The sequence below is a fragment of the Ammodytes marinus genome (genome assembly GCF_949987685.1).
Source record: "Ammodytes marinus genome assembly, chromosome: 11".
Taxonomy (NCBI): Eukaryota; Metazoa; Chordata; class Actinopteri; order Uranoscopiformes; family Ammodytidae; genus Ammodytes; species Ammodytes marinus.
The window spans coordinates 17,246,350-17,270,421 of NC_137215.1; the positions used below are offsets into that span (position 1 = coordinate 17,246,350).

The 24,072-nt window shown below is 41.8% G+C and overlaps 1 protein-coding gene across 6 annotated transcripts in view; it reads right to left on the reverse strand.

Annotated features, from left to right (window-relative positions):
- The window catches only part of dst (dystonin), a 102,423-nt gene that overhangs the window by 28,592 nt on the left and 49,759 nt on the right, over positions 1-24,072 (reverse strand). For 5 of the 6 annotated variants that reach the window (XM_080036486.1, XM_080036485.1, XM_080036483.1 and 2 more), the window contains 17 exons: positions 17,296-17,448; positions 16,933-17,166; positions 16,482-16,754; positions 15,432-15,980; positions 15,020-15,196; positions 13,907-14,030; positions 13,104-13,312; positions 12,626-12,943; positions 12,209-12,375; positions 11,905-12,061; positions 9,988-10,114; positions 9,660-9,710; positions 8,726-8,961; positions 8,417-8,546; positions 7,902-8,101; positions 6,721-7,219; positions 4,876-6,344 (listed from right to left, as the gene is read on the reverse strand). In XM_080036486.1, coding sequence (XP_079892612.1) covers positions 4,876-6,344; positions 6,721-7,219; positions 7,902-8,101; positions 8,417-8,546; positions 8,726-8,961; positions 9,660-9,710; positions 9,988-10,114; positions 11,905-12,061; positions 12,209-12,375; positions 12,626-12,943; positions 13,104-13,312; positions 13,907-14,030; positions 15,020-15,196; positions 15,432-15,980; positions 16,482-16,754; positions 16,933-17,166; positions 17,296-17,448 — 5,073 coding nt within the window. The remainder of the gene's footprint in view (positions 1-4,875; positions 6,345-6,720; positions 7,220-7,901; positions 8,102-8,416; positions 8,547-8,725; positions 8,962-9,659; positions 9,711-9,987; positions 10,115-11,904; positions 12,062-12,208; positions 12,376-12,625; positions 12,944-13,103; positions 13,313-13,906; positions 14,031-15,019; positions 15,197-15,431; positions 15,981-16,481; positions 16,755-16,932; positions 17,167-17,295; positions 17,449-24,072) is intronic. The other variant, XM_080036484.1, reaches the window with a different exon arrangement.

Genomic DNA, 24,072 nt, shown 5'->3' on the forward strand with positions numbered 1-24,072 from the left:
TAATAAATGCTTCCAATTATATTTCAAAAATAAAACTACAGATGCCTTTCTTCTAAAGAGCATAGAAAAAATTAAGTTTATCTAAATAAAAAAATAAAGGATTTAGAAATTAAAATATGTCAAACAAACACAAAAAAATCCCAAGTGAAAGCCAGGAAGATATAGCAGCTTCATAATCCGTATTAGGAATAGGAGTCCAGTCTTTCGCCCTATCCCAAAACTATTCCTGAAGGCTCCTCTCTGTGCATTGCCAAAGCTTAGCCACTATTCCTCTGGTCCAAAGTGCTCCTTTTCCCCTGAAATCCTCGCAGCATCCATGCGAGCTGAAGGAAAATCCTCAGTGCAAAGTGAAAATATCCACACAGACAAAAAAAAGAAAAAGAAAATCCAGCAGTCTCAGGCAGAAAACTGTGGGCAGTTCCGAGGAGAGCTGGTACTCCTGGATAAACAAAAAAGCCTGCCCTTTCTCTCTCACATCGCTCCCTCGCAGTGACAGACACCCTCCTGGCAGAGGGTTTCATGCCCCGCCCCCGCTCATTATTCAGACAACATCTGCCACAACTCCATTTGTGCTCAGAGCCGCTCCGGCACATGTTGATTGGTGGACACATGACCCTTCCCCCCCCCCCCCTCCCCTTTTATAATTCCCCCTTATGTCAGCATGGCCCATATGACTTCACTTCTAAGCCATCTTCTGCATCCTGACACAATCACTCACTTTTACTCTTTTTTTCTTTCTGTCAGTGAAATGGGGGAGTGGGACTGATACACAAAAAAATTAAAATAAAATTAAAAATAGATGAACAGGCAGCAGCAGCAGCAGCTCACCACTGATGACATCACACTTTGCTGAAATAGATACACATTTCTCCTTTTTTCTCTCTCTCTCTCTCTCTCTCTCTCTTTGCCCTCTGTCCTTTTCTTGTGAACGGTTGCTGTGTGGACCCTGCAGATATTCTTAATTACTGTGGAATGCTGAGGGAGGCACAGGTCCCAGGTAATTTAACACCGACGGCTTTGCCAAGTGCATGAAGGCGCTTTTTATGTCCGGTGACCGGGGCAGGAGAAGAAAGTGGGATAGAGGAGATAATGAAAGGAATTTATTTTTGTTTCCTGGATTGTCTACACATCACAGTAGCTTGGTGAGAAGCGGAACAATCCCAATGTCTTTGTCCAGTCCTGCACGCATGACAGGAGATGGAAAGAAGAGGCAATGGCAGAGATAAATACTGTAAGCATTTAAAATGTAGTGGGGTTTAAAAAATATAAATACAAATTATTATTCTACTAATTTCCTAGCTGATGCAGGTCCTTCTTTGTTATATTTTGAAAGTCCCAACTGTCTAATATAACTTCTATAGTTTGTGAAGGCTGCATTGCATTTAAGCCCTTGCAGACCACGGATGTGTTCCCTTTTGAACATTCAAAAGGGAACACATTTGTTAGTCAAATGAAAAAAAAGAAAATGCTCTTACAATGGCACCACCCATAAGCCAGTCTGAACATTTAGGCACGCAGGAGTTTTTCCAACAGCACAACTACGAGACAATCATTAATCAGACAGACAGGGAGAAACGTGAGCTGCCTCAAATCTCACCAGTTATAATAAAGAAATATTTAAAGTCAGATCCTGTGCTGTTATTTGTAGTTAACTGTAAGTTTAAAAAAAATTAATTAAAAGTTGAGAAAAATGTCCTGGATTATTAACAGACTTATTTGCATGAATGCTTAAATGGAATAAGGTTAATTATTAATTAAATGTGCAGATACATTTATTATCATTCCTTTAATACTTGTTAGCCTTAAAAAAAAAATCATAAAATAGTGGCAACCTCCTATGGGCAAAAAACTCAACATAAGTCGCCTGACAGCAAAACAATGTGTACTCTGCGTGTGTAGCAACTGACCCGTGGGAGTTTCATGTTTCACTCTAAGAAGTGTGTATCATCACTATGTGGCAGTGAGTAAGCAACACTCTGTGGTCACGATTACTTTTCTTTCTCTCTCATCGACTTCTATGAACCTGGGCTCAGCTACAGTGTGATTCATTTGATAGAAATTCCCCCTCCGAGCTGCAAGAGACACTGATGTAATGTCTGACCAGAGAGAAATGACACCCACGCCAACCCCCTGTTGCGTTGAGTCACTAGAGCAGTCCTTTAAGGTACACGTAAACTTAACACGTTAGTTATGTGTACATACTTGTTCTGTATTGAACATTATCACCAATAACAAATAAAAAGTACAATACATTTCAAAAAAGGTACACGTAAACTAAAGATATACAGTACTTCCTCAGGGAGAGCTCCTGCAAATCTCATGAGAAAAAACAAGAGTAAACACGTGAAGTCAGGCGTGTCTCTTTCAAAACTTGACCTAAAATGGTAACAGCACATGAAAGAGACAAATCCAAGCGCTGTCTTTCTCTGTTTATTTCTTTCCCACCGGCTGCCAAAAAAGCCCACTTACCTACAGTAACAAGAGCCTAAACCCCTGTATATAGAACAGAATATGACACAACCATCTAATGTCTTCATGCTGCAAACTAAATAAAGAAACAACTGAAGTTCCCAACACTGCTTTGCTGTTTTTTCCTTCTGCTGCTAACTATTGATAGGAAGGAGCACAAAGGGGAGTTTCCACTAGCAGCTGAGGCCCTGTATGCCCTATCATCCCAGACTGGTCATAGGACAAAGACGGGTTAAAAACATGCACCATGACAAACGCTGCTTAGCAACAATTTGAATCAATCACTTCTTTAATAGTTACCAAGCCCACAGAACAAACTGACACCACCCCTGCTACTCCAATGATACTTTAATCCTTGTCATTCAAGTGGAGGATAGGATGTAGCCCTCCTATGTGAGAGCAGCACCCCCATTAATTGAAAAATAAAATCCCTTGACCTACATCTTAGGTCATCTGTGTCAGATTGTTTTATTGTAATACTATTTAATGCTATAAATGAAAAAACAAACATTTTATAATGTCAACTCTAAATAGGTTAATCCTCTTTTGGGGAAACTCCACAGGAATTTACAGGCTTTAAAGATATTCCGCATCTGTCAGTAAATCTTGCTAATGGCTGCCCTTTGTTTGACAATACAGAGAGATTCAGAGGAATTTATAGACAGACCATTATGACGATGAGGAAGCTGTGCATTTTGGGGATCCTGGCACCAACTATAAAATATACAATGTGTGTGTACTAATGAGTATTAAAAAATAAACATACAGTCAGAACTAAAACTCAGATATATTATATAATAAATGTTGACACCATTCAAGCGCTTTATCACATTAAATTGAGCAATGATCACCACCACTTTACTGCATGGTATCAGTGTCAAAATGGTCAAATTAACAGCAGGCTACTCTAAGCTTAGAGTCAGTGAAAATGAGAGGCTGCGATGGCTCAGAAGTTAAAGAACTACAATATCAATGTTAAGAGAACAGGACGCAGGCCCAGCCTCATTAATAGGACCATTGAATCAAGTGACACCCTGCTGGCAACCACCTGGCTGTGACGGTCCATCCCTCCTGCACCATCATTGCATATGGGCCGCAGCTCTTTTGTTAACACCAGATGCCCTTAATGAACCAGCAGTCCCTAGGGGATAGCCACGAATGGAGCTCGGAGAAGAGCCTGCTGAAAATCTGCCCCAATGCAAGAATTGTGTGGATAGACTACATCCAAAATTAAAATATGAATGGTAAGTTAATGTAAAGAGCAATGTTGACATTTTAAAACACATGTCAAACAAAGGAGATACTTTAGATTGTAGCCTAGATAAAGTTTTGGTAACAATAAAAGTAGCATTATTTTGTAAATAACTGCTTGAATACCAAAGGGGACATCATTGTTCACACTGATCATTAGAAATTACATTCTGTGAATGTATGCCATTATTATGCTAGTAACCCCAAAAGTGAGAATTTAAAAAAATAGTCTTTTTCTTAATCTATTTCCAAGAGCTGAAATGTATCTGTATATAATGATACGTTTATTAATCAATCATCTGATCATCAGAACATTATTTTATTTTGACAATAGATCAATCATAATTTTACGTTAATAATTAAATATTCACAGAGCAGATCCTCCACTTATACTAGGCTTGAAGTGGGATTTGATCCTCCTTCTGTCCACATTTCCGGGTGCAATGAGGCAAGACTTTGAACCCTTAATTGCTCCGGATGGTTGGCCAGCACCGTTCTTGGTATCTCGCTGCTTTCAGTGTGTGTATGTGTGGGTGTGTGGGTGGTTGAATGAGTAAAATGCATTCAAAATGTTGTCATATATTATATTAACATGGGCTCTAAGACATTGTGATTGGCATTTCTAATTGTTTTCTGGTATAAATATATTATATTTGCCAAACAATGAATCCAGAAAATAGTCAGAAGATTAATCAATAATAAAGATAATTGTTAGTTTCAGGTAACAATGTGGTTTATATTCCATAGACTGTATTGGAACTAATGAAAACATTACAAAGTAGATGCATGCTCAAGATTTTAAAATTATAATCTGAGTATGGTTTGGCACTGATAGTTAATAGTACGCACACAAAATTATATGACATAATGCAGCAGCTGAATTAATTGGTTACCAGGACTGGTGCAGTTGATGGATCATTGCCTACAAGTTCCCTCCTATAGCAACTTAAACCAATGAAACATACATTTGCAATTGTAACATTGAGCAAACATTTGAAAATAAACTAAAGCAACTGCCACTGTGATTTTGCATATATTCTATAATCCAACTTTATAACTTCAACTTTAATTATTCAACCAATTGAATTCAATGAAATTCCATATATTTGTTTTAGCTTCAACAACTAAATAAATGTGAAATTGGAGAGACTTTACCTTAAAGGCTTCTAGCTGTTGGTTGATGATGTCCGTCTCCATGCCGACTGCCTCCTGGGACGCCTCCTTGTCCATGGCGCTGGAAAGTTTATCTCCAGCTTGGTGCAGTTTACCGTACAACTCCTCCAGTTTCGCCAGAGTGGTCTGCACCTGCCCCTCTCTGCCTCTGGCCCTGTCCAACAGTTTGCCACATTGCTTACTCAAAGTGCCCAGATCTCTCTTCAGGCCTAACAGGTCAGGGGAGCTTTCAGTCTCTAGCATCTTCTTACAGCTGTCTCCGGCGTTGGCTGTGTTTGCCATCAACTCTCGCAGCTTACTCACAAAGCTTTGAATGCTCTCCTGCTGTTCTTTAAGAGTGGCCAGGTCCAGATCAACAGGAGCCATGCTGTCCAGTTCGTCATCCAGGTCTGTGAAGCTGGTGAACATCTCACGGATGCTGTTTTGGAACTGCCCGATACCCTGAAGTTTACCCTCCAGGACTTGGCATGTCTCATCCAGTTTCTTGTTAAGATGATCGTAGTCTTTTTCTACTCCGTCAGCCTGCAGTAAGAGATCAGTCACTCCATCGGCATCCGGGACGTCTACCACTAAGTCCTTGGCCAAGCTCTTCAGATGCTCTACTTGGTTCTGCACTCCCTCCAAACTCTTCTGTTGGGCTTTCATGTTGGTCAGGTTCTTGTTGCTGTGTGCCTGCACTCCCTGGGATTCATACGCCTCCACCTGCTTCTTAGCCCCCTCCAGATGACTCTTTGCCTCTTTGCAGGCATCGTTAAATTCCTTCACCGTGTGCGAGATCTTCTCCAGGGACTCCCGTTTGCTCTGCAGTCCTTCCGCTACATCGTCCACTCTCTTGCCAATGCTAGCCTTCTCCTCTTTAACGGCTTCGGTGTCCGCGTTGGCCACCTCAAGAAGGCCGTCCGCGGCTGTGTTGAGCTGATCCACCATCCCTCTGTGCTTGTCCACATCTTTCTGGAGAGCTTTCACCTGAGAAATGGAGGTCTCCAGGGCCACTGGATCGACGGTGAGTTGGACTCGGCCCTGGCTGGCTTCGCACTCTTGAACCCAGGAGGTGAGCCTCTCTGCATGCTCTTTGTACTTCAGAGATCTCTGCAGAGCCATCTGGAGTTTGTCAGCCTGGTCCACAGAGTTCTTCTTCACCTCCTCCCAGTCGGAAGCGAGGGTAGTGAGTTGCCCTTGTAGCGCCAACTTTTCCGCGCCATCCGTGTCCTTCAGAAGCATCTCCCCCTCCCCAATGATGGTGTTGTACGTCTGCTCGTGTTCCTTGATGGCCCTCTGCAGTGTGCCATGTTCCTCCAGGGTTTGTTGCAGCATGTCTACTTTGGTGGAGACAGGCCGGGGCTTAGACTGGTCCTGGTGCTTCTCACCCAGCCATGACTGGAAGTCTTTGGAGGTCTGGTGGAACTGCTGAGAGCTGGCAAAGGTGGAGTTGAGCTGCTCGATCCGTTTTGCTACAAATGAGAAGTATCAATAATGGCAATTAGTGACTTAAATGCTCATTCAAAAGGTGGAAACAAAAGATAGCTGGGAATATTGTTACAGATAACCTTTCATTTTTCAGTTCTAATATAATTCAGTGGGAAGTCTCAGTAAATACCAGATGCCAAATATAAAATAATTTGCGGAAAAAAAGTTAACAAAGAAAATAGAGCCTCGACCGAGGTTACAATACCCCAGAAGAGAGATTGTGATTAGTATAATTTAGCCTGTTGGGATGGATGGCGTCATAGAATAAATATACTTTACTGTGACCTAACATAAATAGAATGGTTCTTTCATTCCAAACATTACAACACTTACATTATTAGGTTAAGTTAAAAGGCCAACCTGCTTTCTCTTCCAGCTGTTTGAAAGGCTTGCTGACACTCTCCAGCTGCCTGGCCAAGTCTGCTTTGAGATAGTCCTCAGTTACCATGGCCGTGAGCTCCGTGTTGAGGGCCTCAGCCTCCTTCAGCTTCTTCCTCTCCTCTCTCAGCTGACCTGAGATGTTTTGGACTTCTTCTAACTGCTTCTTCACAGCATCGGGCTGGGTGCTGTGGCCCTGATGGTCGTTGAGCTGGTTCTCCAGTTGATTGGCGGTCTGACTGAGACTCTTCAGTAACTCCTGGAACTGCCCTGTCTTCACCGCGGCCTGGTCGATGAGACTATGTCGCTGGTCCAGCTGTCCAGTGAGGCCTTGCCATTTCTGTGTAACGGCTGCGAGCTGCTCCTTCACTAGCTTCCCACTGGAGGGGTCCTGGTTGCCCGAGGAGCTCAGGATGGCACAGGCAGCTTCCTCCAGTTGCTCGTACTGAGGTTTACGGCTCTTAAATTCATTCTGCAGGATCTGGAGGGGGAAACATCAGTCAAGAGGATAATCCTTTAGAAAAACCATAGGAAAGGTATTTTTTTCATTCTAGTAAAAATAAATCCAAAATGTACATTTAGTTGGTTATTTGACTAAATCCTGTCTATTTATCTCTCATATAAAACCATCTATAATGGCCATTATCTCAATATTATTATTTTTTTCAATACTCCAACAATCTCCTCTTCTAAAGCCCTTACGTCAACTAAACTTTCCATAATAATTCTTAGCCATATTCTGAAAACGATTACAGAAGGATTTGTTAATATGTTGTTAATTGTCAAATGAATTATATGTTTTGTTCTTAAATCATGCACAAAATGCATTTTTAAGACCAGCACTTTATTATTTTTTTATTTATAAAGGGCAAAAATGCTGTATCAAAAACAATTCTGTAAACACTTTGGACACTGATATGTTGTAGAAAATTAATTACAGATTTTTAATCTGGCTTTGTTAAACATTTAGATTTTCAGTTTTTTCAAGGGATGAACATTTACACATAATTAATTTGATATTGCCAAAAGATATTGCAAATTATTTCAATCATTTCTGATAATATTGTAATCCAAAATAAAATGTAACTACAATTTTTTAATTTTAGTGTCCCGCACAGACACACAAGCCTCTAGTTATTCACAACCACATGCACAATGCTCACCTGAACTTGTTGCTTCTGCATTTTAAGCATGTTGGGGTCTATTGAGAGGGGTCCAAGGACACTCATCATCAGCTCCTTCTCTGAGAGCCACTGACCGAGCTGCACCTCCGTTGTTTGGAAGACGTCCAGGTTCTTGTTGGACTGCTCCAGGTGCTGCTTCCTCTCCTCTACAGAGCTGCTGATATCTGCCCAGGCGGCATCTGAGCAGGAGGGCACAACAATCACACCAGTCTGCATTAGTCAGCACAACAGCACCTTCCTATCCACTCTCCTACTGTTCTCCTTGCAAACATCCCACTGTGCAGGACTTGGCACTACAAATGTGTTAATGTAACTGCCGCTGCAGAGAGCAGGTAGAGAGGCAGGCTCTCAATATAGCTGATCTCATGTGTGCCAGTTTACTCAAAGCCCAGTGTCAGAATGAGATTTTTCATCAGTGGGATTCAACATGCCTCTGACAGTTTCAGTGACATAGATTACTCAGGGCCACCTGGACACAACACCTGGTCGCATACCTATTTCTGCCAGCATCTGCTTCCATTTTGCTGCCTCGGGAGAGTTTGGGTGAGTCTTGATCAAGTTGAGGAGCTTCTCTCTGAGCTGCCGGAGCTGCTCCTGCTTTTGCTTTATGCCCTCCTCACATGCCTAAGAGAAGAAAAAAAACGAATTAGAATGGCGTATGGTATAATGTGATTACCAACTTGGTGTCATATGACCAAATAAATCACAGCAGGACAACAGGTAAGCGCTGCTTGTGATATAATAACATAATTGAAAGTAACAGTCCATTTGGTGAGCAACAACAACAACCACCCGTCTAGTACCTTCTGCTGTTGGAGCTGTGTTTTGACTGAATCTTTCTCTGTAGCTGCATTGTTCCATGACTCTGTGGTCTTTTTCACATCCTTCAGCCACGTCATCATGTCCTCTGTCTCTTTCTGGGCCTGTTGGACCTCCTGCACCCGACTACTCATCTCTGCTGATCGACTCTTCAGCGTTTCCCCAAGGCCTGCGTATACCTCGTTGACGAATGACATGTTCTGCTGAATACCCATCAGCTCTGCAAACATCAAAAGTCATTATTTTATGAGACTTCTTCCCAGGGTTTATAGTCAAAAGTGTTATTATGCAGTTATATTAACAGTTAGAAATCATTAATCAAGTAGCCTTATGGTGCAGTGTGTTCAGATTATGAGTGATGAAAGTACCGACTCCCTGCAAGTGGCATGCAATTTGTGCAAGATTTACAATAAGTGATCAAAGTTAAGGATGACTTCAATACAAAAAAGACAATGGGCCTCATTACCAGATTTGTTATTTAGTCTCACATATGTGATGGGTATTCATCACTTGTTAATCTACCAATCAACAAAGCCTTTTTATTGGCACAACGACTTCTACCACTTAGCTAGTATCCGATGAATATACTGTAGCTCTCATTTAATCTCACCATATGTTCTTCCGGTGTGTTTAAATGTACATTTAGACCTTTAAGTTCTGATTAATTTATGAAAAAGCTTAATGTAAAATGATGCAATAGGAGTTTGGTTGATTCTTAATTCTTCAATTGGGACATTAAAAAAACAATACACTCTGTGTCTTTGTTCCTGTAACTTTTTTTCTTATAATATGAACATACTGTCAAACGTTGGTTGCCGTATAGCCAAAACAGCATTAGCAGTGTTGAAAACCAGCCTTAATACCTACACAGTGCACCACAAACAAAATGAGCAGAACGTACAGTACACACTTGATTACCTTTATTGGTTAGGTAGGAATGGCTCCCTGGACCACCACCATTAGTAAGAGCTGATGCAAAGACATAAGACAAAGCTTGTGTGAAGGACGAGCACATTGTCTAGGATTGTTGGCATAAGATCTTTCCATGATTGATCTAATGCGAAACTAATGGTTAGTTACTAAACAATACTTAGACGTGCCCCCAAACACCATGCTTCCCTTAGCACTGAATGATGCATACACACACACACAAACACACGCACGCACGCATGCACACACACAAACACAAACACACACACACACACACACACACACACACACACACACACACACGCACACAGCCTACCTGACTTGTTAGGGGTCTTTGTCTTTGCAGGGGAGGTGAGGAAAGTCATGAGGCTGCACAGCGCTGACCCTTTACTGTTCAGCTCTTGGACAGCAGGGTCTTTGGATGTCCATTCATCTAATAATTCCTGATGATACATTAATCAAACAGATACATTGGTTTAAAAGGAGTGTGGCATTCATTACACGCAAATGCAAAAGATGATGATGTTCAGGAAGAGTGAGAGAGTAAAGAGGATCTATTTCTGCATTTTTCTTTTGTAACATCTTAAGAAGAAACTATCCTCTCGGCTGGACAACATAGTGTTTCACTCCCGGATCCGTCCTGTGTAAACACGTATCTTTCATCTGTCATCAGTTGGCAGCAAAAGCAGGTTGGGATGGTGGGGAGTTTAGGGAGGATAAGAGACCTATAATCTATTAAAACACACTTAAGGCGAGACACGGCAGGCAAAAACATCGTTTTTTTAAGCACTGGTCAATTTTGAGATTTGTGTCTATTTAGCTTCCATAACATGTCTTCTTTCATACTAGTATGGATAAAATGTCCAAAATATACGTTTTAGGTGTTTATTTTACTAAACTTTGACTGCTTGCGTCTGTATTTTGCTCCTAAATTCGTCAAAAGTGAGCATTCTAACGTAACATACAGCACCGCGACCGCTGTATGAATCATAATAACCATGGTACTGTTGGAAAGCTCTGAATCTCAAGAACAACGTTATCTGATCCAAATATGGTCATTTCCTTTGTATCAGTAACCAATCGTGAAAGTGTGAGGAGGGATACAATGCTAGGAAAGCGACCTCATTGGCTAATGCACATTTCTGACGATGTGATTCGCTAAAAGGCATCACGTGATGCTAGCCCCGGGTAGCTCGAAAATCACAAAATAAAATGGGAAAAACGTCGAAAATATGCCAAACCAAGACAAAAAAAATACTTAATCAATTGGCTACGGACATTACATGATCGCCATTTGAAGGGGAGAAGTGTTAAAGACATGTAAATCACGCCGATCACGTCGGAGAGACACAGACTGTCAGACGATCAGAGGGGAGATGGTGGGGAGAGAGAGCGTCTGTGCCGACAGGAGCAGGTTGACAGACAGTGGCTAATAATGAATTAACCACGTTTAAATTAGCATGTGGATGTAAATGTTACTATGCTATGGTTTATATATGTTAAGCAGTGGTAGGCCTATATGGCATTGAAGGGTGTAGGGCCTAATTCAATAAATTACTCTAGCTATTATCAGCAGAATTCACGTTTTTATCTTTAATGGCCGTTTTCTCAAAATGAGCTTTTTCCAATACTCTGCGAAAGATATCTCAACTTCTAGACCACTGACATCAACCAAACTTTCTATGATCATTCATAGCACTATTTTAAAGGTTTTTACAGAAGGATTTGTTAATATATTGTTAATTGTCTGATTTATGATACATTTTCCTCCTAAAAACATGCCGAAAATGCATTTCTAAGACATGTACATAGTCTTTTTTGATTTATTAAATGAAAAAAGGCTGTATCCAAAATCTGTTCTGTAAAAACTTTAAAAACTAATATGTGGTTAAAATAAAATAGAGATTTTAACTCTGGCTTTATCCAACATCTCAAAATCTTTCTCGAAAAATGACCCAAATTTACGCATAATTGGTTAAATATTGCCATATTTGCATATTTAATAAAATATTAAAGAAAAACATGTAATACAAAAAATGATTGTGTTTGTGTCAGTAATCAACTGGCAAAGTTTCATGATGATATCTATAAGTTAAAAAAAAATCCCTATTCACCTGGGGTGTCTCGCCTTAACATCTATCTATTGCAAAACTTAGTGCCAGATGCTGTGTTTAATGTAATTGGATTTCTGTGCTAGCACTTTAAGCGAAGTTTTATTTATCTCATGACTCACGGTGACTATCTGCAGGTCCTTCTCCAGACTCTTCACACTGCTGTTTGACTGAACCACAGGTACTTTCTCATTGGCCTGCTCCAGCCACTTGGTGAGAACGCTAGCTGCCGATCTGAACTCTCCCAGCTGGTCGTGACAGGATGATACCTCCTCTTCCCTGCGATTGACAATAATCAGTCACATAATCCACACTTACCAACATTAAACAAACATTCATTTGACATACAAGGATGTAATACCAATCACTAAAAGGTGGATGAGACATTTTATTTATTTTTTTCCCCCGTTCACTGTTCCAACTTACTTTTCTTTGACGGTGTCTTTGAAGGTGCTGAAAATATTGGAGAGATTGTCCATCTTGCTCTGGATCTGGGCTTTGTTTCCATCAGGGCATATTTCAGACAGCTCCTCGGACAGAGTCTTCAGCTTCTCCAAATCACCGGCATGCTCAGCCATCTCAGCTTTAGTATTCTACAGTCAAATGTATATAGTCGGTCATACAGTGCATTGTAAGATACATATATATTCCTTAAAAGATTTATTTTTGCATTTTTTCACAACCCAGGCCACACTAACACGCGTCCGCTGCGAAGAGGACTGCGCCTCATGAGGGTGGCGCTCTAACCACTACATAACAAGCGCCCCCATAAAATACATTATTCTAAATGAGAATGTTACTGAAAGACAGCTATACGCAGTTGTGTGCGCTTAGCCTGTTTACCTGCATTTGCTGAGACAGCTCATTGAAGGTTTTACCCGGCCCGTCCGTCTCGTGCAGGTCTTGCGAACGCTTCACAACAAACTGCTGAACTTTATCCGAGACCTCCTCAAACTCCTCCACCTTTCCCTTCAGCTGCTCCAGGTGGATAACCTTTTGCTTGTGCTTGTCGCAGGCATCAGAGAAACGCTGTGAGAGAGCCTCCATCTTGGACTGCAACAGGGCAGCGGCGGAGGGATCGGCCGTCTCCACAAACTTCCTCACCTTGGCTTTCATGGCTGAGATGCTGCTCTGGCGACCTGCTATGTCCTGCTCCAACGCCTTTGAAAAAACAATAAAAAAATGGAAAACAGCAAAGTTTTAATTCAGCCGATTCAAGTGAATGTAGAGTAGGTACAAAGTTAAATCAACCACTGACAGGACAAGAAAAGAGATAGGTTAATAGTAATTGGACTGCTGAGATGATGATAAGAATACATACGGCTTCTTTGCTGAGGATATCTCCAATGGACGCAGAGTCCAGAAGAATTTGTCCCTTCTCTTTCACGCTGGCCTCCACTCCCTCCATCCATCCCATCATCTCATCTAAACCATCCTGGACACTCATGGAGCGAGTCAGGGTGATTTGCAGTTTCTCATTTCGATCACTTACAGACTTGGAAAGGTTGTCATAGCGTTCAACTATGTCGTCTGTAACCGGTGGAAAGAAATTCAGGTTATGTTAAAAGCCGAACAATTTTCCATTGTTTGGGACAAGTTTTGTGATAAACATTTCCAGCCAAAGCAGAAACTTATTTGGCATTTGAGAGTTTGTAAATGCTACAGTTGTTGCAAAATATTGAAACCATTGCAAACCAAGAAATCAATGATTGGGGAAAAGGAATACAATGAGACACCCTTAAAGCCATAATTCACATTGATAAAGTGTACATTTTAGAAAAATTATACTTTTTGTGAATGTTTGATTAATGCCAACGGAATCTGTTTGCTTAACAATCTGACTACTTACAAGCAACAGGTTGCAAGGCAACATTTGTGCAGGGCTTTAAGGTTAATGAACTGTAAGAGGTGCTTACAAAACACTTAATTATGAAATAATATTTAGAACTGTATCAAGCAATTCATAGTTATTTCAAAATCTGGCATCATTCAACTCTCCTATTATAGGCAAAAATCCTAATCCCATTATTCAGGTGTCAATGATGAGCCATAAAATCTTTTTGTATTCTCAGGTATTTTGTAGGCAGTGGAAAATCTGTTCCCTACTTGGATTTTCCCCCTCACCTACTGTCTCCTGGATCTCATCTGGATTGCTCAGCAGGTCTCCTTCAGATGTGATCAAAGACTCAGCTGTTTTCCGTAGCGTGTCAACGGCAGTCTGATGTCCCGTCATCTGACCTTGCAGCGTCTGTGGGTCAATGCGTAAGAGTAAGAAAACCATGGCTACATAAAATCAATAAATGCCATCTGTCTTCATTCATAGTGTTCTGTACAGACTATTTCTTTCACAAGTGTGGTGGGGTTGAAGATAGAAAACAACAGAGCAATGATGTGCAAGAGAGTCTGGTAAATGTCTATGAAAATATTTAGTCATTCCACAGATATAGTTAGATGTACTCGTCTGCCTCGACTGCTACACCGACAGAGCATTTTAGCATTCTTTGCAGTGATTTGTAACTAAAGCCGTAAGTAGAGTGTTTCTTAGTGGGCCCACAGGCTCTTCTTATCTGGCATATCTATGCTGTAAGTCACTACCTCCCTACAGAGAAATGTTCTCTGCAGCCAAAAGCTTTGAGAGAGACAGAGAAAGCCTAGTTTCTTATCCTCCTGTAGTAGGAGTATGTGCGCTGCAAATAACCAGAGTCAAACTATTCACATGTGGCTTCAAGTTCGAACACAGAGCTAAAAATAGCCACGTTGTACTAAAGTGAGTGGAAACACTGTATATGGTAAGGCAGGTCTATTGTGTCATGACCTTGTAACCCAGTCAACAGTAAATGCTCCATGTTCAGTACGTGTTACTTCTAAATAAAGCTATTCTGTATTTCTTCACTTGTGTAATTCATAACCTAACATCCATTAGAGTGTACACAGAGTTGATGATAATTGTAGTGAGGACAATGTCTGGCTCGGGCGAGGACAAATCAAACATCAGGCTTCTTGAACTAGAATTGTTCTTTTTAAACCAAAATATAACTTAATTACATGGGAAGTGTGATCAAAGGCCTTTTATTCATGTGACTCCATGTTGGCCTCAAGACTAAGAGAGGCCTCATTCAATGATCTCAGGGCTGTTTTTTTATAAACTTTTAATTCAATCTGGGCTTTTCAACATACAATTCTGAAGTTGGACTGGGCCTACAGCACTAACAGCATTGGCTTGCAATGTTTTCTTGCCTTGGTCTCCTCCAGCTGTTTCTGTAGTGTCTGTGGGTCGGCCGCTATGGCTTCTGATTGCTGTTTTCTCGCCTCGTCCTCGGAGCTGTTGAGCCACGTCAAAAGGCCGCTGCTCGAGTCGTCATATCTCTTGTATTTGTCAACCACTTCTTTGAGGTTGTTGCCAAGCTGGTTGCACTGAAAGAAGGGCAATTCAATTACACTGCATGTGTGATGTGATATTCAGAAAACAGATCATTAAGTACACAGGCACATATGAAGATAACAATGACACTTTTGACACTTTCAGATGATTAGAGTGAAACCTCAATGAGGCATTGCACAGCTTTTCAATAAAGACTAATGCTTCCACCTAGTGGAAAGGACCAGTCACTGCAACATCTCAAACTCTGCTCAACTGCAGACTAAATACCTGTGAATGTAGCGTTTTGTACCGGCTGGCTACTGAATCCAACTTATCCTTGACAGCAGAACAGGTCCCTGAAGTATCCACATTTAGCAAATCATTCTTAGCCGCAGAGTTGTCCAGGCCACAGGCTTTGGCCACATCCAGCACTTTCTGTCCCGAAATGGTGATAAAGCGAAGGTCCCCTTTGTGGGAAATCACATCCTCGGAGAAGCTTTTCTGTCGCTGGAGTTTGTCACTGAGGATATTGAAGGAGCCCTCGGGAGCGCACAGTTCCTCCATGTCTCCCTCTGCCTGGTCCAACCAGCCCCCAAACTCCTCACAGTCATCCTGGAACTTCTTCAGCTCCTCCTGGACACACTGCACCTGCTTCATCTGCTGCTCAGCCTGGGCCAGCGAGGCCTCGTAACGCCCCTTCAGCTCATGGATGTTCTTCTGCAGCTTCTCCTTCTCTTCTGGATTTAGAGCGTCAGCTTGCTTGTCGAGCAGAGCCTGAGCTGACTGGGTGGCCATGATCAGATCCTGCTGCTGGGACACAATCTCCTGATGACGGCCCTGTGGGAATTAACAAACTCTTGAGGACACTATAGCAATACATATAGAAGTAATTCAAATGTTGCTTTACATTTAATCTCAATTTCATTTGTTTTTACTGGCTATAAATGCTTTTCTAACCCATCAGCTTTAAGATACCATTTCCTCGTCCTGTTTCCTCTCAAATTCTCACATTTGAAGTCTGCTCGGTGCTAGTGGTACTAGCTACTACCTAAAATAATAGATAACCTGTGTCTACACTATGTAATTAATCTTTCCATTTCAAACCCACATGGGGTTCCACATGTGATATTTCAATTGCAACTTTTGTCAGACAACAATATGTAGCCAACTCTAGCATTTTCTAAGTTTCTAATGAAATAATTTTTTTTTTAGAAATACCCTGGGATTTGTATTACCTTGTGCACATTTGCAACCAAAAAAATCACCACCTGCAAATACAATCTAAAATGTAAGACTGAACTACTTTGGAACTCCAACATTGGAACAAACCAACCATACCTTGACCCTGTCATACTGCTTATCGAGCTCCAGGGAGGCGTCCTTCTTGCCGCCAAAATCTTTTTCAGTGGTCTGTAAAGCGTTTCCATTGGCATCGTCATCCTCTCCTATCAGTCCCTTGGCTGAGGTTACTTCTGGCAAGTTGCCATTCTCTTGACTTATAGGGTCAGTTTGATCCAAATCGCTCTTGTTTTCATTCCCTATGTTGGATATCCAGTCCAGTAAACCTTCAATTTTGTTCTTACTTTCTTCAAGACACTCAACAGCTGCGGCCTGAAAAGACAGATCGATTACAAGTTAACTAAATACTTATGACAGAATCAATATAATATGTTGACATTAAGTTCAGCAATTTGTTAATTACACTCCAACTTGTAATTTAGATTTTGATGCATTGCCTTTTTTTGTTTTATTTACAGACAACACATATAGAGGTAATGTGAACGCTGACCTTTTCACTCTCCTGTTTTATGGCTGTGGTAACGACCTTCTCCAAATCTTTCCTGGACTCCTCCGCCCGCTCATTGATCAGCTTGGCTTTGCTTTTAGCCTCTTCCAACTTGCTCTCAATGCCAGCAATCTGATCCGGCGTCAGCTTGCTCCGGTTTTCCTCCAGAAACTTTTTAGTACTGGTGATGACCTCACTCAAGGCACTGCCGTTTGTCAATACATCCTTTTGCAGATTCTTGAGATCAGACAGGCATAAATCAGAAGGAAGAGAAGGGTCATGAAAGAAGTTTGATTTCAACTGATAAAAGCATACTTGAGCAAAATACTGTGCATTTCTGAAAAGCAAAGGATATTTATTTTGCACCTGATGCTCCTGCTGGTACTGCTGCAGGTCCGTGACACTCTGAGTATTTTCCGCCTGTTGTTGATGACCAATTAGGTGGTTTTCTGTCAGGGTGAGATTATCACACACTTCTTCCAATTTATCTGTGAACTCCTTGTGTTTCTCCAATAAAGACTGTAAAATAGGAGTAGAAAAACATCAGGTAAATTTCACACTTGACAGCATAAGACATCAAGCACATAGGTAAACATTTAAATAAACTCAATAAAATAAAAAATATCTGGAAACATAAACATCAACGCAAAGGATGAAATAATGTTCTAACACATTCAGGCAACATGCAACATCTGCTTTGGTATAGATTTTCCCTAATAATGTAAAAATCTAGTATGCTGTGAACATGCTTTTTTGCCATTTGCCACTTTGGTCTCGTGGTTGGTAATAAACACAAGGGGACATGATGTCCGTTTTGTTAATGGGTCTGATGCAGGTGAAAGTGTTCCAAAAGAGAAGCTGCATTTTGTCCACAGTTAATTCCTGCGGTGTCTTCAAAGCCTGTAGAATACAACCAGCACAAAGGTTAGTCTGCAGGAGAGTTCAAGCATTTGGGCATGCAGTGTTGTTATTTTTCTTAAACATTTAGGCATTCACAGAAGAATCTGACAAATCTGAATACTGAAGAAAAAAAACACGTAGTTGAAATATCATACTTAACTTGTTATTTCTCAGAACTCTGCATTTACTGCACTTGCTTATTCACAGGGTATGAGTTAATCAACTTTTGTTAATCTAAATCAAACTACTGATCAATTTTTAAAGGTCACCTTTTAAACAAAATGAAATTTTTCATGGTTTTTGAACATTAATATGGGTCTCCGGTGTGAGTAGAATCCCTAAGTATGAGGTAAAAACAATCCTCTCTCTTTTTCGTCACCTTTCTGAAAATCTGTGTTCCAAAACCACATGACGTCATAAGGGGAGAGACCTCCTACACCAACCTGCCACAACCTCCACCCCCAATTCCATTAAACCGGCAGTTTGATTCAAGGCCAATGAGAAGGCTTTTTGGAAGGTGGGGCTTAAAGAAGGAGGCGCTTAAACTGAGCATTTCAGACAGAGGCTGAAAAGAAGAGCTTCAGCAATGGCGCTGTGAGAAATATTAAGGGTTTGACGGACACTACAACATGAAAACAGTTTCTAGTAAAATCCCAAATTACAATGTTGAACCTGAAAATGAGCATAATATGTGACCTTTAAAACTGAATCTCACAGGCTTATGCAGCATGTGCACTCTACATGCACTTGCACTGTGAGCATTTTTTTACAAACTGCAATTTTTATAAAGTAAACCAAATTTTATACAGTTGCATTTTAAAAGGAAACATCGGGGATATTTTATAATCAATCCGCAGGCAGACCTTGTCCAGGTTCTCTCTCTCCCTGGTGTCCAGTAGGACATCTAATGCGCTCCCATGAGTAAGGAGCCTCTCCATCTGGTCCCTGAATGCTCGCTGAGTGGTGCTGAGGAACTTGAGGAGGAAGCTGCTCTGAGCCGGACTCAGGAACTGAGCATGCTCAGAAATAAAGCACTGGACATCGAATGTGACATCCTCTAACTTGAGCCTTGCTTCTTTTTGCAGATTGCTCTCTGTGTCCTGAAAGAGAAGATGGAAATATGCTGAGGATGTATTCCTGCAGGAACTGTAAATATTGAATGATTTTAATTTGACTATGAAGATACCCTGTGCTGCTGAATCAAATGTTTCAGCATGTCCACATCACATGTGTCCAGGTCCACGTCACACATCTTAGAGATGTTTTGGGTGAGACCCACAAGTTCATGAAGATCACCGAGATGTTTCTGGTATGTTGATTCCAAATGCACCTACAATCAGATACAAAGCAGTCAACCGCTGATGCAACTATCACATCGTTGTATTTTTTTTACAAGCCATAAACACCGACCTTTCCTGTTTCCATCGCTTTAGTTAGGGAGTGACTCTTTTCTCCAAACATTTGGGAAACAGCAGTAAAATCTGTCTCTAACTCTAGATATGTTGAGGCCAAATCTTTGTGGATTTGACTCGGAATCCCCTTATTAGCAGAACGTAAGAGCTGTTTGGCTTTCTCCATATCTACCGTGAGAACACCAGCCAGTCGAGAAAATTGAGATTCCAGCGACTGTAAAAAAGAGCACACTTGGTAAGCAACTAATGCATGTATATACACAAATAAAAAACTGAGAACATACGCCATTGTTTTAGGGACTATTTATACACTACAGAGGACAAATTATCATTGTACTAACCTGAAACTCCTCTATTTGGATCTGCAATTCCTCCATGTTGTTGCCCGTGGGTGCCTGGTTGAAAAGGTCTTTTGTGAAATCATCTAAAACATCAGCGTGATCCTGTAGTCTCCCAACGCACTCCAAATAATCCTGGATTGAGAACAGCTGTGGGAAAAGAAAACATAAAACAAAAGTTGAGCAGGGATTACTCATGTCTCAAATGAAGGGAGGAAACACTGGCACAAGCGAATGTACCTTATTTTTGACCTCCTCCACCTTGCAGGCATCTGAGTTGGCAGTCAACTGAGGAGATGGTTGGTGGCTGCCTGCATTTGACTGACAGGAACTTAAGTCTTCCTCTACCTCTCCCTCGTCCTCTCCCTCTGAGCCCTCCTCCTTGATGCTCTCCAGTATGCGCCTCCGCTCCTGCTGACAGTCGCCCCCCAGTGCACTGTTTAAAGTCTCCATCACTTCCTGCAGCATGGACAGGTCTTGGCTGGAGGAGACAGTCTTAAGGACCTGCAGGAGTTGCAGCTGGATGTTTGGAGCATCGGACTGCTCCGTCCTCTCAAAGGCCTCCTCTTCCTGCAATGTAGGCTCTGAGTGTCCTTTGCTGAAGGCGTTTTGCTTGAGCAAATCCATAAGAAGGTCTGGGCGAGGGCTTTCCATGAGGCTGTGACATGCCTCTTTCCCTTGAGATTTGCCTTCGTCCAAAGGTTGTGTTGTATTTGGAAGGATAGCAATAGTGTTTTGAATGTCTTGTTTGTGGGCCTTTTGCAAATCACTGACATCAGTCCCCTTTGTAATCACTTCTCTCTGGTCATCTGAAAGTGTCCTTATAGTCTCAGAAAACTCTGATGGAACTGAAGAGGAAACATTGGATGTAACGCAGCGCTCTGACAGGACATCAGTAACATCCTGGGAATGCTCAGACGCACACATTTCTAATCTTTTTGTTTTCTCTGGTAGAACATCAGATCCTAACTCTCCTTCCATTGTAGTTTCAGACTGTTTTGACTTAACATTTCCAGCATTATCTGCATTTTCTTTATCACCTGTCACGGCATTTGCTGACGCAGAGATCCGTTCTTTTGCACTGGTAAGTGGGAAATGGTCTCCATGTCGCCCTTCTGGGGAAAGACCGTGTGAGCTTAACTCAACACCGCCTGTAGCCCTGCACTGTGAATTTGACAAATCTTTATCAGCTGCTTCTGTTTCAAAAGAAACCCCGGTGGACTTCTGGACTTCTGCATCTAGATACGAATTTGTTGCGGTGACTTCGTCGGAATCAATAGGTGACGGTAACGATCTCACACCAACAAGCATACCCGGACCATTTTTAGAACATATGGGCTCAGATTCAACATTCAACAAATCACTTTCTGAATGAAGTACGGCTTGCTGAGGTAATACAATTCTGCTGCCATCATCTGTAATGTTGTTATCAAAGTTACCATTACCCCTGGAAACTGACTTAATTGCACTTTCAAACAAATCCGTGGGCGATGAGTAATCTCTTTCTGGAGTTTGCTTGCTATCCAAAGGTGACCGAACTGCACTTGTGTCATTCTGCGTTATACTTTTCTCAGACAACACATTGTGATGTGATGAAGGCACGTCTAATGTACTCTCACTACCTGTCTGATTTTCCAAATTGGCATCATATCCAGCAATGGAAAAATCACTATTAAAGGGTGAGCTGACAAATCCAGGTTGATTAACTGGAGTGGCACATAGAGTCTTGCTTTCTGGATCAGCACTGATTATGTCACTCAGATAAAATGGATGTGACTGGGTAGCTGGAGCAGCAGTTTCACTCCCAACACTGTATACACCAGCTGCATCTGTCAGCCGGCTATTGATTTCACCCTGTGAGTCACTGCGTTCAGCCAGAAAAGGCAGTTTGTCAGTGTGATGAACACACTCTGCATTAGTATGACTCCATGAAGTAGGTGAGATCATTAGAGACTTGTGACCACCAACTGACACAGGGGAATGATGGAGATAATTGCTCATATTCTCTACACTTCCTGCTGTCTCACAATCTACATTTCCATTTTCATTCTCCATCTCTTTGCTATTAGCCTCCTCATTGGTTAGATTGAGCACCATGACAGCAACTTTCCTCTCATTCTGAGGTTTTTCAGCCTCATCAATATCAATTAAACCCTGATGATGATCTTCGGAGATGGAGTGAGTGCAGTTTTCCTCTGGGTAAATGCTGGCTTTGGGGTGCAAGTTAAGGATCCTGTCAAAGCTTTCATCTTCAACCAATCCAGACCCCAATGCCTCACTGCTACCAATGCTGCAACTAGACCTCAATCGGCTGACAATTAACACAGACGAAGTGCCCTCCTCTTCTCCTGCATTACTTCCTTTTACACCTGACTGTAAGTCAAGCAGTTTCTGTACTGTCCTCTCATCAACAAGGTCCTTCCCGAGATCTGCCTCTATCTCTTTGCTATTAGCCTCCTCATTGGTTAGATTAAGCACCATGACAGCAACTTTCCTCTCAGATTGAGGGTTTTCAGCCTCATTAATATTAATTAAACATACATTTGAATCTCCGGAGGTGAAGTGAGTGCAGTTTTCCTCTGGGTAAATGTTGGCTTTGGGGTCTGAGTTAGGAATCCTGTCAAAGCTTTCATCTTCAACAAATCCAGACTGCAATGCCTCACTGCTACTAATGCTGCAAGCAGACCTGGATAGAGAGACATTTAAAACAGACATTGTGCCCTCCTCTTCTCCTGAATCACTTCCTTTTTCCCCTGACTGTAAGTCAAACTGTTTCTGTATTGTACTCTCGTCAATAAGGCCTTTACTGAGAGCTGACTCTATCTCTTTGCTATTAGCCTCCTCATTGGTCAGATCGAGCACCATGACTGCTAATTTCCTCTTGGCCTGAGGTTTTTCAGCCTCATCAATATCAATTAAACCCTGATTATGATCTTCGGAGATGGAGTGAGTGCAGTTTTCCGCTGGGTAAATGCTGGCTTTGGGGTCTAAGTCAGGGATCCTCTCAAAGCTTTCATATTCAACCAATCCAGACTGCAATGCCTCACTGCTACCAATGCTGCAACTAGACCTCAATCGGCAAACATTTAACACAGACAAAGTGCCCTCCTCTTCTCCTGCATCACTTGCTTTTTCACCTGACTTTAAGTCAAGCCGTTTCTGTACTGTCCTCTCATCAACAAGGTCCTTCCCGAGATCTGCCTCTATCTCTTTGCTATTAGCCTCCTCATTGGTTAGATCAAGAAGCATGACAGCAACGTTCCTCTCGGATTTAGGGTTTTCAGCCTCATTAATATTAATTAACCCTGGATTAGAATCATCGGCGGTGAAGTGAGTGCAGTTTTCCTCTGAGTAAATGCTGGCTTTGGGGTCTAAGTTAAGGATCCTGTCAAAGCTTCCATCTTCAACCAATCCACACGGCAATGCCTCACTGCTGCTTATGCTGCAAGCAGACCTGGATTGGCAGACATTTAAAACAGACATCGTGCCCTCCTCTTCTCCTGCATCACTTCCTTTTTCACCTGACTGTAAGTCAAGCAGTTGCTGTTCTGTCCTCTTGTCAATAAGGCCTTTACTGAGAGCTGACTCTATCGCTTTGCTATTAGCCTCCTCATTGGTCAGATCGAGCACCTTGACTGCTAATTTCCTTTCAGCTTGAGGGTTTTCAGCCTCATTAATATCAATTAAACCCAGAGTATGATTTTTGGAGACGGAGTGAGTGCAGTTTTCCACTGGGTAAATGCTGGCTTTGGGGTCTAAGTTATGGATCCTGTCAAAGCTTTCATCTTCAGCTAATCCAGAACCCAATGCCTCACTGCTACCAATGCTGCAAGCAGACCTCAATCGGCAGTCATTTAATACTGACAAAGTGCCCTCCTCTTCTCCTTCATCACTTCCTTTTACACCTGACTTTAAGTCAAGCCGTTTCTGTACTGTCCTCTTGTCAACAAGGTCCTTTCCGAGATCTGCCTCTATCTCTTTGCTATTAGCCTCCTCATTGGTTAGATCAAGCACCATGACAGCAACGTTTCTCTCAGATTGAGGGTTTTCATCCTCATTAATATTGATTAAACCTACATTTGAATCTTCGGAGGTGAAGTGAGTGCAGTTTTCCTCTGGGTAAATGTTGGCTTTGGGGTCTAAGTTAGGGATCCTGTCAAAGCTTTCATCTTCAACCAATCCACACGGCAATGCCTCACTGCTGCTTATGCTGCAAGCAGACCTGGATCGGCAAACATTTAACACAGACAAAGTGCCCTCCTCTTCTCCTGCATCACTTCCTGTTTCACCTGACTGTAAATCAAGCAGTTTCTGTACTGTCCATTGGTCAACAAGGCCCTTACTGAGAGCTGCCTCCAGGTCGTAACGTCTCCCGGAGGTGACGTCTAAAATGCCCCCTTCCTCAATTTGGGATTTCAGAGGATGAATGGCATAGTCTTGCTCATTTTCATCTTCTTCTTTTTTTTCTGAGAATGCAAACTCATCCGCGCTAA